The 17,906-nt window shown below is 41.5% G+C and overlaps 2 protein-coding genes across 5 annotated transcripts; both read right to left on the bottom strand.

Moving 5' to 3' along the window:
- LOC126924268 (uncharacterized) lies at nt 1–12,531 on the bottom strand. Of its 4 annotated transcripts, none has more exons than XM_050738563.1 (7): nt 12,226–12,531; nt 9,243–9,386; nt 8,543–8,704; nt 7,961–8,137; nt 7,546–7,689; nt 3,770–4,026; nt 1–3,454 (listed from the first exon to the last, which is right to left on the bottom strand). In XM_050738563.1, exons 1-7 carry the CDS (start codon nt 12,455–12,457, stop codon nt 3,278–3,280), a joined length of 1,293 nt encoding a protein of 430 aa, XP_050594520.1. In that variant the 5' UTR covers nt 12,458–12,531; the 3' UTR covers nt 1–3,277. The 4 variants fall into 4 exon arrangements, with proteins under 4 accessions (XP_050594520.1, XP_050594519.1, XP_050594518.1 ...); XM_050738562.1 differs by having other exon boundaries at nt 1–3,451; nt 7,429–7,689; XM_050738561.1 differs by having other exon boundaries at nt 7,429–7,689.
- A 444-nt stretch (nt 12,532–12,975) lies between these two features.
- On the bottom strand, nt 12,976–17,453 carry LOC126924263 (multiple epidermal growth factor-like domains protein 10). The gene is made up of 7 exons (XM_050738552.1): nt 17,288–17,453; nt 16,912–17,011; nt 15,276–16,274; nt 14,556–15,040; nt 14,320–14,477; nt 13,784–13,939; nt 12,976–13,697 (listed from the first exon to the last, which is right to left on the bottom strand). The coding sequence occupies exons 1-7, from the start codon at nt 17,437–17,439 to the stop codon at nt 13,585–13,587; spliced, it is 2,163 nt and encodes a 720-aa protein (XP_050594509.1). The 5' UTR covers nt 17,440–17,453; the 3' UTR covers nt 12,976–13,584.
- Nucleotides 17,454–17,906: the final 453 nt, after the last annotated feature.

Below are 17,906 nucleotides of genomic sequence, written 5' to 3' on the forward strand. Positions count from 1 at the left end.
TATGTATATCGAAAAACGAGCTTTATTCGCCCAACGACTATATTACAATTTTATTATACAGTAAACATTTAAAATAGAATAAAACGATAACGTTGAACATCGACCGTTTTTTGAATCTCTCTGTTCGTTTCTTCGGTTTTTAGAAATCAGGCAGGGGGTCGAGTCGAATCATCTCGTAATAATAATAATCATAATCATAATAATATGCGGGTTTGTGGCGATATAATTCATTAGAATTTAAATCCCTTCGGTGTGTTTTAATAGAGACTGGCAATCGTTCGAATACGATCGATTTCGATAGATTGGGTGTGTAATCGTCGCCATACCGCGCGCCTTTATATGCTCTGTTTTTTAAATCCTTTTTTTATCGTATCTCTCGTTTGCTGGGGAGGACATGAATGTGTGTTTTGTTTTTTTTGTGTGTGCGCGTGTGTATGTGTGTAACAATGATTCAATGACTTCGTTCACGCAAACACTTACAACGTAGAATCGCGTAGTCGCAAGAACGTTCTTAAGACTCTCGTTTCTATATCTTTTTTCTTCTTCTTCTTCTCTTTCTCTCTCTGTATTTCTGTTACTGTGTTTCTTTTCTTATTCTTCTTTTAGATTTATTTACTTATTATTTGATCAGGAAAGGCAGCGTAATTATTCGAACACGAGATGTTGATACACGTTTTTTGATATTTTTCTCTTTTGTTTAATTGTTCTCTCGTTCTATATAGACAAGGGATGTTGCTCTCTCTCTCTCTCTTTCTCTTTTTATGGTTGTCAGTTTCGCTTTCGGTGAAATTCCACACAGCACCTCGTGCATGTTTGCTTTCTTACGTATATACATGTATATATAGAATATGTATATATAGAATATATATAATTTGTTTTTAACGATTGTTTTTATTTCTACAATTTACATTGGCGAGTCAAGCGACTCGAAAAAATCGTATGCACCGATGCAACGAGACGGTTTACATTGGCATTTAAACAAACAATTACAAAGAAAAAAAAAGAAAGAAAGAGGATTCAACGACGATTAATTTAACAAACGGGAACAGAAACGTACTTAAATTATGTCGTTCATTTTTCATCCGTTTCTTCTCTGCAGAAATTACTCTTTCGTAATATTTCGTGATCGTATGCCATAAAGTAGCGGTTCGTCACGGATCGTCAAACGGGAACGAGAAATATTTAATTGTCTAATTTGCACAATGTATCTCGAACGAGTTGTTCAATTCGAGATAAATAATTTCGTATCTCTGAGGGAGTAACACACGACGAAACGAGTTTTCTTTCATTTTGATTTTCGTAACGCGTGTGTTCAAATTGGATTTTTGGTCAAAGTGCGTTCACCGGAGAAAAAGCGAGGGAAAAGAGAGAAACCGCTCGTGCTTCACGCAGTTTCGGTCGCAGAGAAGCGAGATTACGAGATCGCAATAATGGTAGCACAGTTTTTTGCATATTTTCTTATTTTTTGTAGCGTTTCTTTTTGCACGATTCTTGCTGGTGCCACATCGTTGTGTGCGTCCAAGCACCAGCCCGATATCTTTCACGTTTTTCTATTTAGTTGTCACAGAGTAATTTACCTAAGATTAGAGGTATATTTAGCCTCGACCCACTCGAGAATGCCCTGCCAATTGTTTTTTTTTTTATCGCTAAGTCGGTTCGAGCAAACGAAACGATCGAACGTATCGGTATATCAATATCTTTTTACACAAAACGAAATATGTACATGGACATAGCATGTTTTTTTCTTTGTGCTTTCTAAATACATGATAATACAAAGTTTGAGTTAATTTTCAGGCAAAACATTTATGGCAATTATTGTTCTCTTCTACCGAATATAACCATGTGATTTGGCATATTGCCGTAAATAGTTATAGAAATAATATGATAATTATTTTTCCATCTTCTTCTCTAGTATCTCGAACAATTCGTTTAAAACTGGCATCATTTTCTTCCATTGTTGATATGTGATTAAATGCATAGTAAGAAGTTATCGGTAAGGTACAAAGAAACAACGAGTAAGAACTATGTAGTTTAGCGTTGCGTTTCTTAAATTGGTAAAATCTTCGTTTGTAACCTAATTTCGTTCCTACTTGGAAAAACAATTAGACTGATACGTAAGTAAATCGTAGTAAACAGGGTATCGTGGTATCGTCGAAGAGTTAATTCACAAAGCATCGAACTGTTGACTCGAAGCTCGATTCTTTTTTTGTGTTCGATCACCCGCTTTTGCTCGTAATAATCGTTCGAATTATTGTAAAAAATTCTATCGTCGAACCAATGATCCGTAAATGCTTAAAAAATTTAAGCCGTAAAAAATCATCTGGAATACCAACTCCACTCTTCCTCTTGTCCGTAAAGGGACAAAAATTCGAAACGAGTTACAGCTATTATAAAATTTCGTGCTTTGCTGTTTTAATATCGTTTTACAAAGAAGGATAAAGGAACAGTTCAAAAAGTTTTAAAAGATTACAAGTTTTGCAAAAGTTTCGTAATTAGGAAATTCTATTTGGGAAGTAGCATTCGATCGAAAAATTTTTTGTCATTTAAAAATTATACTCTTGGGATTTATAACGCACGTAAATTATCCGAAAGATGTCATCTGAATTTTGTAACCATTACGGACAAAGAATCTTCCGCTACCGGATCAGAATTCCGCTGAAAACTTCTGAACCCTTAAATACACGGTACGTACCACCTCTATATTCAGGTACAACTTCGTATTCTCCCGCACCTACGTTCAGGTTTCACATATACTCCCGAATCTTACGTATTTTAGCACTGAACGATTTTAACTTCGATTCAATCTCGCGTTTTTATATTCATTTTTTAAATACTCAGAGCTGGCTTAACGTCCAGGTACATATCATTTTGCACCTAGCTTTAATAAAAACGTATCATTTTAGAGTAAATTCTAGGCCTTCGCGCGTGGCACAAGCAAAACTTCAACTTTAACAACTTAGCGATCTCCTTTGTACCTTTTGTCTACAGTTTCTTCTCATTCGAGCACCGCGTCCGTGACAGAGCATCTTACACGTGCACTTCCCTTTGTTTTAGCCGTTTATCTCTTAGGCGCGTGACGTTTTTAGCCATTTTATTTATTTATTTTCTCTTTTCTCTTAAACTCGGGACATTATCTTCTTGTTTTTGTTTTATACGATTCGGAACTGTGCTGCTACATGTTCATGTATTGAATTTACTAACGTCTCTTCACTGACTTGTAACCATTCGATTTGAGTCACGTGTGAGTTACGAGTTCGTCGATATTTCTAGTCCTTAACTACACTTGAAAGATGTCACCGGTGGCACGGGGTGCGATGTTCGTTTCGAAGATGGACGTTGTCGAGGTCGTGACGGGAACCATTTCACCGAATCTGGTCGCGTTCACGTTGGTTGTCGTAATAGCTGTCGCTTTCGCTGGCGTTTCTTCGGTCATGTCCGATGCGGTCGGCACCTGCTAGTGTACCCCAACGTTTCAATGCGGGACTGAGAATTATTTGGGATTTAAGTAGTGTTAGGGTAGCTTTAAAATTGGTTCAGATCGCTGAATACAGGGGGATAAATCGTGGAAGAAGAATTATAATTGTCAGACGTCTAAATTAATTTAGCTTCAGCTTGAAACACTTTTTTCAATACCGAATAGCTTGGCAGGCAATTGCGTTCTAATTGGTAAATTATAAATTCTTACGTTATAAGTTGTAATGTAAGTTGGCGTCGAAAGGATCAATTAGGTACTGAACGAATCGACGCACCTAATGTTTCTATAAAATACCTCGTTATAAAACACTTCCTTTCCTTCCTCCACGGATGGCAACAGCTCGTCCATAGAATGCGGAGTTCTAGGACTAGGCGTAGGGGCGATCTGTTGCTGTTGTTGCTGCTGTTGCTCCCGCTGTTTGGCCAGCCTGAGTTCCTGCAACGCCTGTCGTTGCTCCTTTTCGTTTCTCTCCTTTTCGAGTCGTCGAGCGCTGTAACTACGGGCCGAGGATGTCGAACTGTGAACCGACGTTAAGCTAGGGCGACGAGAACCTATCGAGGAAACAACGGGTAAAATTTTATTCCAGAAGTCGTGACAGAGAATTATACGTCCAATCCCCATCCGCCCCCCTGCCGTCACCCGGCTGTTCCCTCCCGCTACGCTAAGAGTCAATTAGCTAGGCTTAGAGATCAATCAGAAATACGAAATCTAATTGCGACTGCTCGGCTAATACCAGCGTGACTCTCGGCCTCTGTAAAACGTTTCTATCGATCGTTTCTATCAATATTCTGCTATACATATAGGAGCGGTACGTAGTTACTGGTGCTGGTTGTCGAATCAACGAGATCCCTCGGTCGCTAACTAATTCTTCGTACATGGAAGTATGCAAGCTCGATGGTCGCATCAGTTGATTTCTTTAATTTTACAAGATCGTCGAACGTAGAAGCTTTTGACGCTCTGTGCTGTGATTATTTTCGGGAAAGCCGATAGGGAAAAGAAAGAGGCTCGAAATTAGGATTCCGCGCGAGACAGGCGAATTTCAAAGAGAGTTGCGAACGGGAATTAAGTTTGTAGAAAGTGGATAAGGATCAGAAGGAAAACGAACGGATGTGAAATGTTTTTTGCCTGTTGATCGAAGAAATTTGGGACTTTGACTTTTCGGTGTTCGAGTGACTGTGCAAATTGTCATCGTGTAGATATTGTCCATCGACAGCGAGCATTGCATGGTGTTATGTAACGTAAGAGGAATAACAAGCGGCCTTTTTCAGCATGAAGCAAGCACGTACGAAAGCGAACGCTCACAATCTTTCCTCCACGTTTGCGTTTTTGAATCGCTAACACGGTGAACATTTTCTGCATTGTACGATGTTTTGATCGTGTAGTTTCGTGCAATTTCGAGTGGATGTCGAAGCAAACAAAATATACGCAGGCCGTTATTAATAATTCCGAACAAATTCTTGATCCTCGTTAGGAATTTAATTTCGCGAAATTATTACGTGAACGTAAGAGCCGTTGCGCGTATATACGTGTACGTGTACGCGGGGATGCGAACATGCTAGCGAGCTGTTTAAGTGTTTCTAAATCACGGAGCTTGTTAGCGGTTCTTATTGATTGACAACGCGTACAAAAGGCGACAGAAAATGCAGCCAGACAGAGAAAGAGTAACAGTTATACGCGTGCATCCTGTTGCATATAGAGAAGCTTCGTTCGAGATATGTACGTCTGTCCTTCGATTTCCAGCAGGCGCATTCAGCATATATAAAATCCGTGCACAATTATTTCCATTTTTTTTTCAAAACACGTAGGTCATTCTTTTAATGTAATCGATCCTTTATCGAAGCAACTTTTGATCGTCGTCGAAACTTGTAAAATCGATCTTTAATAAACACACAGAGAAATGAGAAAGCAACAAACAGGCAAATAGAAGACGAATATACTATATATTTTTTTCATTTTATTCCTTAGCGTTCGTTCTCGATACAGCTGTTGACAAAAAAAGAAAAGAAATATAAGCGGCGACTTTTTTAAAGCGCAGCAAATAAAATGTAGTAGCGGAAAAACGTAGCAGCGGAAGAACGTGGCAGCGGTAAAACGTAGCAGCTGAAAAACGTAGCAGACTTAATTAGAAAATTTAATTTTCTCCCGTTTCCCCACCACTCGATTTTGCGTAGTGAAAGAAAAGTAGATGCGTTCGTTAAAAATTCGGCGCGTTTAAGTTAAAATTGGTAAAAGAAGCTGACCCCTCGCATGCGAACCGGCACTGTACTTTTTTTTATTTTGCGTGCGTGTGCGGCGAGCTAGCTAGTGCGTAAAGATTTCGTGTCTCTCTACGTCTTACCAGAGAACGTTCGTTCGTTAACGAGCAACGAAATCGGCCGCTGCCATCTTGCTATCTCGTAACACACTCGTGCAGCGCTTTATATTATATTGGATACACATTAGAATCACATTTCACGTGACAATGTAGCATTTGTGTTTGATTCACGATATAAATATGCCACACGTATGTGTACGTGGTTTTTCTTATCGGTAAATTATTCTTTTTTATCTATTCGGGATGAGTGTGTAAGATACGACTTCGGAGGAGTGATACATATACGCAGATATTGTTTTTTTGTTTTCTTTTTTTTGCTCCTGTAATTTTGGGATTATCCGGATCGGTAGTACTGTCACGGCCATTGTTAGGCGAATGTAACGCAATTCGAACAAAAATTCCAACGTTCTAACCGTGGGAAAACAACAGAGAAAGAAGGGTGGGTTGTTCGTGTCCAGGAGGATAAAACGTGATCGGAGTTCGCGTTTTCCTCGTTCCTTTAAGCCTCGTCGTGATATCGATTTTGCTTCGGTGTAATCAAAGATCGTTACGTAAGAGTCAATATAGGACAACGAGACGAATAATGGAACGCGGTGAACGCGAGGGGGAAGCTGGATAATCGGGGTGCTAAATATCAATAACAACGACTACGACACAACAGCGACAACGGTATGGCACGACTCAAAGCACCACCACCATCTTCTTCTTCGTCATCGTTGTCGCCCGCTTGAGAGGCGACTCGTGCAGGATAGAATGCAAAAAAATGGTGAGAGAAGGACAAGAAATAAAATGACGATAGATTCGTGTAGAAAACAGACAAAAGAAATTAGAATTAAGAAGGTGATCGTTATAGAATTAGGAAAGATATTAGTGATTTCACGTGGTTAATCGCTTTAGCTTCTTTCCAAAGCTAAATTTTTTATGTCTACGTCAAAATTCGCGAAACACTCTACGATCAACACTTTGAGGTCGTATCGAGCTCAGACATGGGTGTCTTGTAATCGGAATTAATTTTCATCGAAGAAACACTAATAATCTAGTGAAACGTAATGTCCAAATAATCAAAATAAAATTCAACCATACTATATTTGGTACACTGACTCGTATCAATAATTGAATATCACGATGCATTAGACATTGTCGTTGGATATATTCCTTATTAAAAGTTAAATGTTCGAGTGTTCTTTACTAACGTAGTTGGCAGAAATGTACATCTTATTTACTTATATAACGCACATATTTTTTCTAGATAAGAAATAATACACTATAATGCACGAAAAAAATGTTCGTTAGCTCAATATGATATAAAATCAGAATTGTTCTTTAGTGTCCGAGAATTGTCGTATGATTGGAACATAAAATTGATAAAAGAGCAGACATACAACCACAAAGGGTTAAACCTTAAACGAATGACGAAAGAAAGAGGACGGGGCGATTCGAACGAGTCGAAGAAGAAGAAGAAGAAGTAGAAGAAGAAGAAAAAGAAAAAGAAAAAGAAGAAGAAGAAGAGGAAGAGGAAGAAGAATACGTAGAAACAGAAGACACACAGATGGTGTAGAGAATGTGAGAGACGCGGACAGATAAAAGTGAGAATAGAAGACAGAAAAGGATAGTTAGAAAGAGATCGTTGATCGTCTACCGAGGCCGTCGGACGATCCCTCAGCTACGTCGCTAAGGGTACGTCGATGCTTGTTCCCGCCTTTGGTCGCCTGCAGGTGACACGATATAAGCAAGATGGCGGCGGCACGTGCCGCACCTGCTCTCGACGCTGGTACCAGTGGACCACGGCTACCACCACTACTTGGCCTCCTCGAGAACGCGTAGGTCAAAGGTCCCCCTGTGCTGCTCCTCTGACTGGAGCGCGAGGATGGTCGGCCACCGTGAAGCGTCAGTGGGATACCTGTTGGGTCGTTTTCGTTAAGAATAATATTTCCTATGGGAATTTGGACTCTTCTTTCGTTCTGAATTTGAATCTTAATCGCCTAACTCCTTTGATATACAATTTTTTTCGACCTAATGAAAATTGTTTCGCTATGAAGTAAAGAGCCCGTATGTTCGACATTATGATACTATACAGAATACAACTACATGTTTTCGTAGGTATTCAAATATTTTATTTGAGCGAGTGACTGTTTGTATCTTGATCGTCGATCGTTTAAACGAGTACTCACCTGTGTCGCTAGAGAACAACATGGGCGGCGCGTGATTGGCGTTGGCATAGTGCCGTGGCCTTGAGTATCTCGCACGACTGAATAACTTGAGCACGAAGCATATCATCGCTGTGAATACCGCTATTCCCGATGCTATGCAGAGCAGGGTAGGAATATCGGTCGTTATCAGCACCAGATCTGCCAACAGATTACAATGCTATGTTTCAATTCCGAACTTGGCTTCTTTAGAAGTGTGTGCATGCTTACGAAAAACTATTTTATGCGATGTTGATTCGTATCTTGACTGTATCAGTGCATACAACGATTAGTCACTGAATTAGAACTAAGTGCATGCAGAAAATTCACTTTTCGAACTACCATGTTATAATTTGTCATAAATGGTAAATTGTCCTTGGTGGCATCAATCGTTACTATTTAAATTGCAATATGAATATGAAAGGGAACAGAAAACTAGAATCTATGTCGTATATGTATGTAATGAAGATTCTTTTCCTCGTAATTAGATATTTCACGTATGAAGGTCGGGTACGGTTGACTTTGGCGATGATGTAATCAGTGTGACAATAAGTTGGCACAGTGTACCTTCGGCGCAGAACACCTTCTTGTTAGGCCTGGATAGGGCGACCCTATGGTAACCTTGTTCGCAGTCGCACACAGCATTGTGCTGCACCTGGGTGCAGGTCGAGTGTTGATCCGCAAAAGTGCAAGTCGCGCGATAGAAACATTGCTCCCCGAGTCTTTTAGCTGGAAAACCGGTTACTTGTTACTTGTTTTGTCGTTGCTTTTATCAAAACGTGATACGTTTTCGATCTTCCATGTGGGATGATAATGCGAATATGTCGAAATATTCCACGCGATACTGTGTTCTTAAATAAAAACAAAATCAAATATGCTATATATTTAACGTTCGAGAAAGAAGTATACGAATAAATGGTCAACGATTGATTTTCTTTAAATTCGAAGAAATAAGTATCGAAGCGACGAGTTTAGAATTAATTGCGCTATTCAAAAATAGAAGGAAAATTACATAAGAAAAATAGGCATCCAATTGATTCTCATCAAACTTAAAGAAACGCGTCGAAGCAACGAATCGAGTTGTCGAATAATCGCCGCGAGATGAAGATGAGAACCACGTAAAACATAGTCGTTCGGATTGGACAGAATAATCCACGTTTATTTTTTCCACTTTAGCGGTCTGCGTTACCGCGGTAATTCTCGCTATCGGAACGATCTACTTGAAGGTGAAAATAACATGGAATCGGGTGTGAAACGAGCTACGTACGTTTGGCACATCCTTTGGTAGGCCCGAGACGAACTGGATAGAATTTCTCGCACTCGCAGAAACCAGTGACTGTGTTGCAGAACACGTGCTGCAGTTCCGGATTGCACGAGACATCGCACGGCGAGCCCAGGTACTGCCCCTTCGCTGAAAACAGACGAAATCGATAGCATACCGGATTATCTACAACGTTTCTCAATAGTAGATGAAATATGTAGGTTGTTTCCTTAAATAGCGTACGCTATTGTTCCAGACGACTATCGTATCGGGGCCACGCTCCGTACTTTCTTCCGTCCAAATTTCAGAATTCCATTGATCGCACGGTAGAATTCAGTTTTATTCAATTTCAATCAACTTGCGACCAAGTCGTGTCTCCCTATCGGCACAAAATTTGTTTGATTCGAGAAAGATGTGAAACGATCGTTGTTACTTGTAAAAGATTGCCTTCTTTTTCTCTTTAGTTGAAACTAGCGCGAGATCGACAAACAGAAAATTCAATTGTCAAAAAAATTGAGACACGCAACTTTGTAGCAGGGATAATAATCATTTTTCACAGATAGCTACGCGCCACAGCTACCTTAGTGGTAACATTTTTGCAGAAGAAGGTCCATTCATTCCGAAGAGTGCTCTCAGTTATTTTCGTTATTGTCACTGTCGCTTCGGTCTCCAATGGAGGTATCGTTCCTCTTTCAACTATTATTCCCGGTTTCGATACGCGTCTTTGTTCTGCTTTTGACGTGCAGCCTAGGCGCGTTGTCACGGGCGTCTGTTTGTCGAGCCACGAATGCGCATACATTCTGAACGATTAACGAAGCAAAGAAGCCATTGTTATACACTCTATCCAGGCCACTTTCTCGCATCAAAAGATGTTTGATATCTGGTGCGCTTTTGTAAATGATGTCGGAACTGCGTCGATTTTCCAATGATTCTATATATCGTGGTTCTAAATTCAGGGAAGAAACGTCAGGGAGATTTTGTGGCTCGAAATAAGACGAGAATCAAGAACGACGAAATCGCGTCGAAGGCCTCATTTTTTAAAATTGTGTTTCAAACTTGTGAATTTAGGATCATCACAGTATGTAATTCTAACACGAAACGGTGAAATATTCGGCCATATTTCGGTGAAATATAAATTCACAATAAGTTTATGCACGGATGAATTATATTATTCTATTAGCCGTTAACCGAATGATTAATGTAACTTGTTTTCATCCAAGGAAAACTGACGGAGAAAATTACCAGGACATATTTCCTCGGGATAATTGCGCCGTTTGTGTCAGGTTACCAGGCGCAGGCACTGAGCCAGACAAGTATCGATTTCCCCTTAATTATCACGTTATATCGTTATTAAATGTATCATGGCATAGGTCAGGTTTAAGAAGGTAACATAACGATGATCAGCTACGTTGGCAAACATTCAGAAACACATGCTAAACTGCGGTATATCGTGTCACGTTCTCGCGTGTACCCTAATTAAGCGCATCGAGGGCGCACGGGATGGTGCAACGGAGAACATCTTACGTACGAGTTTTCGCCTAGAAATAGGTTTCTTCGTTCCTAGCCCAGAGCTCGCGTTTGCCCTGATCGATCGATCGTTCGAACTGCAGATGAATGGGAGGAGGTCGAGCCCAGCTGTGTTGCGTAAATAACGGAGCACGCAGAATTATGCTTTTTGACCTGATTCAGGAAGTTCACGACGCGCGATCATTAGGCTACGATTCGCCAATGTGTGTGTATGTGTTTTCATCGCTCATCGAACTCTACTTCAGAGCGGAGATTTCCTGCGAATGTCGTCAAGGAAATAAGGGCAAATGACGCACCATATTTCTCCTTCTTTAACGTTTGTCTCCTTCTACCGTTACTCCTTCTCTGCGTTACGTGTCACGGGCTGAAGGGAGCGGAGAAGAAGGAGAAACAGAGATCTTTTTGAAATCTCACGCAGCTGCAGGCAGTGTGCAAACTCCCACATGCAGACATTGAGAGAGCTTGCAGCATCCATTAAAATCAATACCGGCAGCGTGGTTGGCGCGAAAATCAAGAGGGACCAGTTTCTTCTTGCCCTTGCATCTATGCGCAGGCGCACTCGCGAATTTTGACGTGAAATATTTTGTCTTCCTTTATTTTTATTACTCTCTTCGACTTTGATGCTTTCCCACGATCATCAATGCGATTTCTACGAGATTGCGTCACAATTTGGGATTCGATGAATACGAGAAAACATTGACACGATCTCACGATCAGTTAGAATATCGTCTGTCGTATCAGAAGATTTGTACACGACCGCAAGTTCGATGATTGGATTCGGAGAAGAACGAGGAAAGCATCGCTGAACTTTGTAGTTTGTAACATTTACCATCTGCCCTCTCGTTGGATTTAACGAGGCAGACAAGGGTTACTTATCGTCTGACAGAGGTAAAACGTCTAGATGACGATAACAATGACAGTAACAAGTGTTTGCACCCTGGCTGAAGATTCTGGAGCAAAGTGTTTGCACACTCGTACAGAGCATGCGCGAAGAAGGCGAGGCAAGAATCCCGTGGCACACGCGTTTCTTCGATCGTCCTTGTTTCACGAGAAAAGTAACAGGATCGGTGGGAATCATTTTCTAAGTAGTATATGATTATCTAATAGTAACTCTTGTACCGATCAGCGATCGATACATTGAATTGTGAGACCGTTCGCGTTATTAAGACTCTCGCTAGTTCCTGTTGCTCATCCTCTCTCCCGTTCCACTACACCACTTGTCGTCAAAGACTCGTTACGAACATAGTCCATATCGCCTACCAATGTATCAAACTGCAAAATCTAAGCAGAAGTCCCTAACTCGATATCTCGTAATATCATCAGTCTCAGAGAACTCGACGTTCTCACCAGTCTTACCAGTTTCGGAGAAGCCGATAGCTTTCTTTAGAATCGTAATACCGTACTGCGTCGAATTAACGATATCGAGCATTTACGGTTTCTGGTCCACGAGTGGAACACTCACCCGCAGTGATGTTGTGTTCGAGGTAATCCTGGTCGTCGTCATACACGTCGTCGTCGGCGTCGTCGTCGTCGTAGCTGGATCCGCGCACGTCATCACCTGCCAGTAATCTGCGGGTCAGGCGATCCGGGTGCGTGTCGCAACTGCAGCCGGATACCAGGAAAACGAAGCAGATGAGAAGCAGGAGCCAGGAACGGCAGCAGGTCAGTCTCAGGGCGGAGGGAAGTGCGCTCATCGCCCCCGCGGCGCGAGTCAACCCCCGAAACCGACCACCGGCGGCGCATCGACATCCTTCCCCGTCGCCTGCCCTCCCCCTCCCCCCTCCCACCCTCCTGCACGCCCTCTCGCCCTCGACGCCTCTGACAAGCGCCTTATATCGCGTCGAACCGTCTGTAAAACACCTTGGCCACGACAACACCAGCGGTTCACCTCGACTCCGACACACGTACTATTCAAACACGCGTCGTCTTTCTCGTTATCTTTGTCTCTGTCTTCGGCAGCGGTAACTCGTAGGCAGCAGCAGCACGACCGACGACGGCGACTGTCTGACTGTCGGCAGAGTACCACCGCGGTTTTCGGTTCCGTGCTCCCCCGTTCACTGACGCCTTCCTTCCGCTAGTCGGTCGACCACCGCAACTGCAGCTGCGCGATGCCACCCGTTGACCCCTTCCTTTCTCCTCCCTTTGTGCCGCGTCGATCGAGATCAGGGCTGCTCCGTCCTCTCGTCGTCGTCCAACTTCCAGCTACCAGGGGGTGAAGGATTATTGGTTTGTTACCTTTCCAGCCGGCTACCTTGAAACCAACGCGATTTGAATTATACGTATGCGATCGTGCGCGCCGATATTTCGGTTAGTCCGCTGCCGTCCGGCTACCTAGTTCTCAGCATTGTGCTTCGTCTTGGTTTTGGAGGGTGGTCGCTCTTTGCAGGTCAGGATCTGAAAGAATGTCGATCTCGATTCCTCGATTATGCACAGTGTGTATGTACGTTTCGCGATCGTTTTCGTTCGACGATGTTTTCCATGTTGACGTTGACGGTATATCTACATGATTATATGGAAGGCGTAATGGAGGATCGTGGATCGCATTGGGAATCATTTGGCTTCGTTCGATGTCGCTGTAGGATATTGGTATGGTTAATCGAGTACAGCCTTCTTCTTTTCTTTTGTAGAACGTTTTCGTATATTTAATACAGAAGGTAGCGTTTCAAGTATTAATACTATCGTCGTAGGTGTTCCGTTTTTCACGCGATGATATCGTACACCTCCTGAAGCTTGTATATCGTCTGTATATCTTCGTATCCTCCGAGAATTTACTAGGAGAAAATTCTCGTTCAAATACCGATTCGTACTTTTCTTGTTTGTTCTAATTTATCCCAGTGTCGTTCACGATTGCATCGTGACTTTCCTCTTCCGAAATGAGACATTCGTTTGCTTCGTGTGTGATAGTTTCTTGATACAGATCATTTTGCACGATGGCTGAAGAAACAAAAACAAAAAGATTAAAAGAGGAAATCACGTTGTTTATCGCGTTATTATTTTATTATTAATTCTTATCGTAATACCTGCGCGCGTCTTTATTTTCCGTTGTCTACGAATGAAGAAATACGCTGCCGTTGTTGCGGTCGCTATTATTATGATCGTAATTGCTGTTAATGTTCCAACCATCCTGGACACTGTGTTGATGTTGCTGTGATACATAGATAGGTAGCACGGCGATTCTTGAAATAGAACATACAACTATGCAATAGAGAATTTTCGATATAAAATTAGACTTTTCTACGAAAGTATTTGAATCTCTATAGAAACCTCGTATGAATTACGTGTATTATATAAGTTTGTATATTTGTTTCTGTATTTCACGTTATATAACTTACATAGTCTTTGTGTTATATAAAATATTCCCAAATACGATCAGTATTGCTACAAGACGCAATTATCGTGATTATATTAGCAAAATATGAAATGAATCTGGAATTAGATTATTCGGCGTAAGTTACAGCGTGTGACAGTGGATTTACGTAATTGTGAAAGATATAAAGCTTTTTTACTATAGGGGAACAGTCATATTTTAGTAATAGCGAATATATTAAGAAAGTACCTCTTTCGACAAAACAACCAACCGTCGATGGACCATGGTCGGAGGTTATAGTAAAGCAGAAACTTTTGTTGCCCTCTGTGTCGTTGCATTGGTAGCAATACGGTGCGTAATGTCTGGCATCCATTTGTGTGCTATTCGTCTCATTGTGGACCGTAAGTCTATAAACATTTTTCTTTTAAAAGTTCATTAAATCTGTACTTCAATGCAAAACAAATTCGTATTACCATTATACTCACCGATTGACGGTCTTATCGTCGAAATCCATTACTAAAATGCACACAGTGGGTTGGTCACAATCCCACCCTGTCCATCCGTAAGAACATTCACACGGTTTCTCGTCCTCCACGCATACTCCATGACCTTTGCAAACGCGTGTACACGGCTTAACGCAGATACCATTCGCACTCATTTCGAAGCCAATATCGCATCGGCACTCGTTTGGTGCCACGCATTTTCCGTTCTCGCAGCTATTTTCGCAAAATGCTACGCACGAGCCTTCGGATTCCTTGACGAAACCTTCTAAACACTGGCATACATGTGGCGCAACGCAGATACCGTTTTCACAGGAGGAACAGGTTGGCATGCACCGACCATCTGAAGATCGTGTGTAGTTGTCATTGCAAGTGCAGAAATTCGGCGCCGTGCATTTACCATGTTTGCAATTTGGTTCGCAGATAGGTTCACAGGCTGATGTATATCCATCTGTGATTTTGTCTAGGACCTATATATATATATAAAGGATATGATAAGAGAGTGAAAAACTATTATGTGCACAAATATCGGATAAGTCTTATTTTCCAAGCTAGGAACAATTTAATTTCACACTAGATATGTCTGTACGCATGCAATCCACTGTACATCAGCGTATGCGTGTGGGTAACCGGCAGGGACCAAAATTTGGATTCTAAAGCTCCTAGTTAAAAAGACACGAATTGAAAGATTACAGTTGTACTCACTTCGTTTTCCTTCACGTTCGTATCGATCGTTCGATATCCATCGAAGCAACTGCAAGTGTCCGGTGCCACGCATGTTCCGCCAGGTTCACAAGGAATCTTGCAAAACGGTACGCACGTTCGTTCCTCTTCCTCGAACCAGTAACCCTCCATGCAGTTGCAAACTCCTGGTGCGGTGCACGCTCCGTTTCCGCAAGGTTTCTCGCAAATTGGTTCGCACACGTGTTTCATCGTGTCATCTCCGCTAACTTGGTAGCCGTCGTGGCAAGAACAGATATCAGGTGCTGTGCAGGTCCCATTTACGCAAGCCTTTTCGCACATGGGCTCGCAAACATACTTGGAATCGTTCAATAATCCGTAACCTGGGTCGCAGCTGCAGATTTCCGGGGCGATACAAGTTCCATTCACGCAGGATTCGCTACAGATCGGCTCACAGTCCTTGGCCTCGTTCTGTTGGTATCCTGGGTTGCATGTACAATTGTTTGGTGCCGTGCAATTGCCGTATTTACAAGGTTGCTCGCACTTGGGCGTGCAGGTGAACATATCCACAGGTTCGTAACCGTCGTTGCAAGTGCAAACATCCGGCGCTGTGCACTTGCCATTTTCACATGGCATTTTACAAATCGGCTTGCACAGTAAATCGGATAGCTCGTAGCCTGGATTGCAGACGCAATGGTTCGGCCCCATGCAACGAGCATTTAGTTGTTCACAATTTTGCTGGCAAACTGGTTGACAGTGCAACGTGTCAGAAGACAATTCGTAACCAATGTTGCACATGCATTTATTAGGAGACTGGCAAACGCCGTTCGTGCAGTTCCCTTCGCATACTGGCTCGCACAAGAATGATAGATACTGGTGGCTAAATCCTTGTTCGCATTCGCACGTATTTGGTTTTACGCATCTTCCGTTGATGCAAGGAACCGAGCATACTGGCACGCAGACGTTGTCGTTTTTCACGTAACCGCTGCAGCACTTTTTCTCGGTCACCCAAGTGGTTCTGTACTGAAAACCAGAAGAGATTGATGCTAAGCTGTAATAGCGATTCTCATCGATAGACTGTGCATATTTATGCATTTATGACATGTAGATAATATCTTTATTGCTTCGCTTACAAATTATAAGGAATTGTGCTTCTTTGGTTTGTTTCGGTCTCAATTACTATCTAATACTTGGTTATTACTATATTACATATCGCACATCCGCTTCCTATTAGCGATTTAATACGAGACAGCCATCTTTTATTATCCACATTACAACACATCCTTAATAGGCATTAATTAATGTTCACAAATGCAAAAATATATATATATAACATCATATATATAACATCAAAAGTAAAGTACATATTATTATATTTGAAGACTACAGGAAAACAACATGATAAGACGCAATTTCTACTTTTTACACGCAGTTTTGAGATTCAGCGAGCTATCGATCAATCTTATATTACCAAAATTGTTCGTACAATTGGTTTTAGAGCTAGGCATATTTTACCCTTATTAGGCCTAAATGTTTCATTCCCTCAAAATTTTGATTGACTAGCAAATTAGGAATTAAAAGGATTAAAGATACAGAGTATATCACAGGTAAGGAAATAGTCACTGGACGTTCATGACTTTGATCTTTCCCTGTTTCATACCTCGCTCCTGTAGTTTGTTCGAGTCTTAATCACATAAAAAAGTCCCCATTTCCGAGCCCTGTATGTTTCCGTATACGGCACGAATCGTTCTTCCCTCCGACTGAAACAAAAAAGTTCCTTTGTCATTCGTTTGCAACCTTGTACGATCTTCTTGTACAGCAGATCTCCATTCATCTGAATTTCATTTATTGGAATGAAATCTTGGTTAATGCCTGATTAATTGAACTTTTTCCACTTAAAATCAATCATTTCTATCGTGTAAACGAGGAATGATAGGTAGGTTATATGAATCGCAATTATACAAATTGTTTGTCCAATAAGTTTAAATAAACGCAGTTCAACCGTACACCGAAGAATATGGTAGTTTCTATGTTACCTGAAGCTCACGGTGCACTCATGATCCGAATCATTCAACTCGTTTTTCGGTTGTCTGGTCGACCACGACGACATTATTACGCCTGTTATAAGGATAGAGTTTACAAAAACTATACCACCAATGTATCTCATATTTCTCGTCCTTTTGTTCATACGAGCAATTTGATACTGAAGCTGATGCTAAATGCTACAATTGATGGGCTCGACTTCTTTTATCTGTTTCGCGTTATCGACAGGATGCTCGATATCGCGGAGGCTCAGACAATTTTGTTGTCAGAGTTGATCGAGTTACACAGAGGATCCTTCGTCACAAATTTTAACCAACCGTGGGCAACCTGGCTCGTTTATACCCGGAGTGAAATTTTATTTTTGAATATCTTGGAAAAAGGGGGTGGGTGGGAAGGAGATCCAGGTTCCGTTGCCTAAAGAAGTAGGCACTAATGGATTCTTCGAATCAACAAGAATTTGGTTCAAGTAAGTTTGTTCGAGAACAGTAAACAATAAAAATTTCTCTTGTGCTCAAACATAGGTTGTGCACAAACAACTCAGGTTGCCTACGAAAGGTGCAAAAAATATGCTTTCCCACGGAAGGTTAACAGGATTTTTGCTTTATCTCTTGG

The sequence above is a fragment of the Bombus affinis genome, chromosome 14, assembly GCF_024516045.1.
Source record: "Bombus affinis isolate iyBomAffi1 chromosome 14, iyBomAffi1.2, whole genome shotgun sequence".
In the NCBI taxonomy this organism is placed as follows: Eukaryota; Metazoa; Arthropoda; class Insecta; order Hymenoptera; family Apidae; genus Bombus; species Bombus affinis.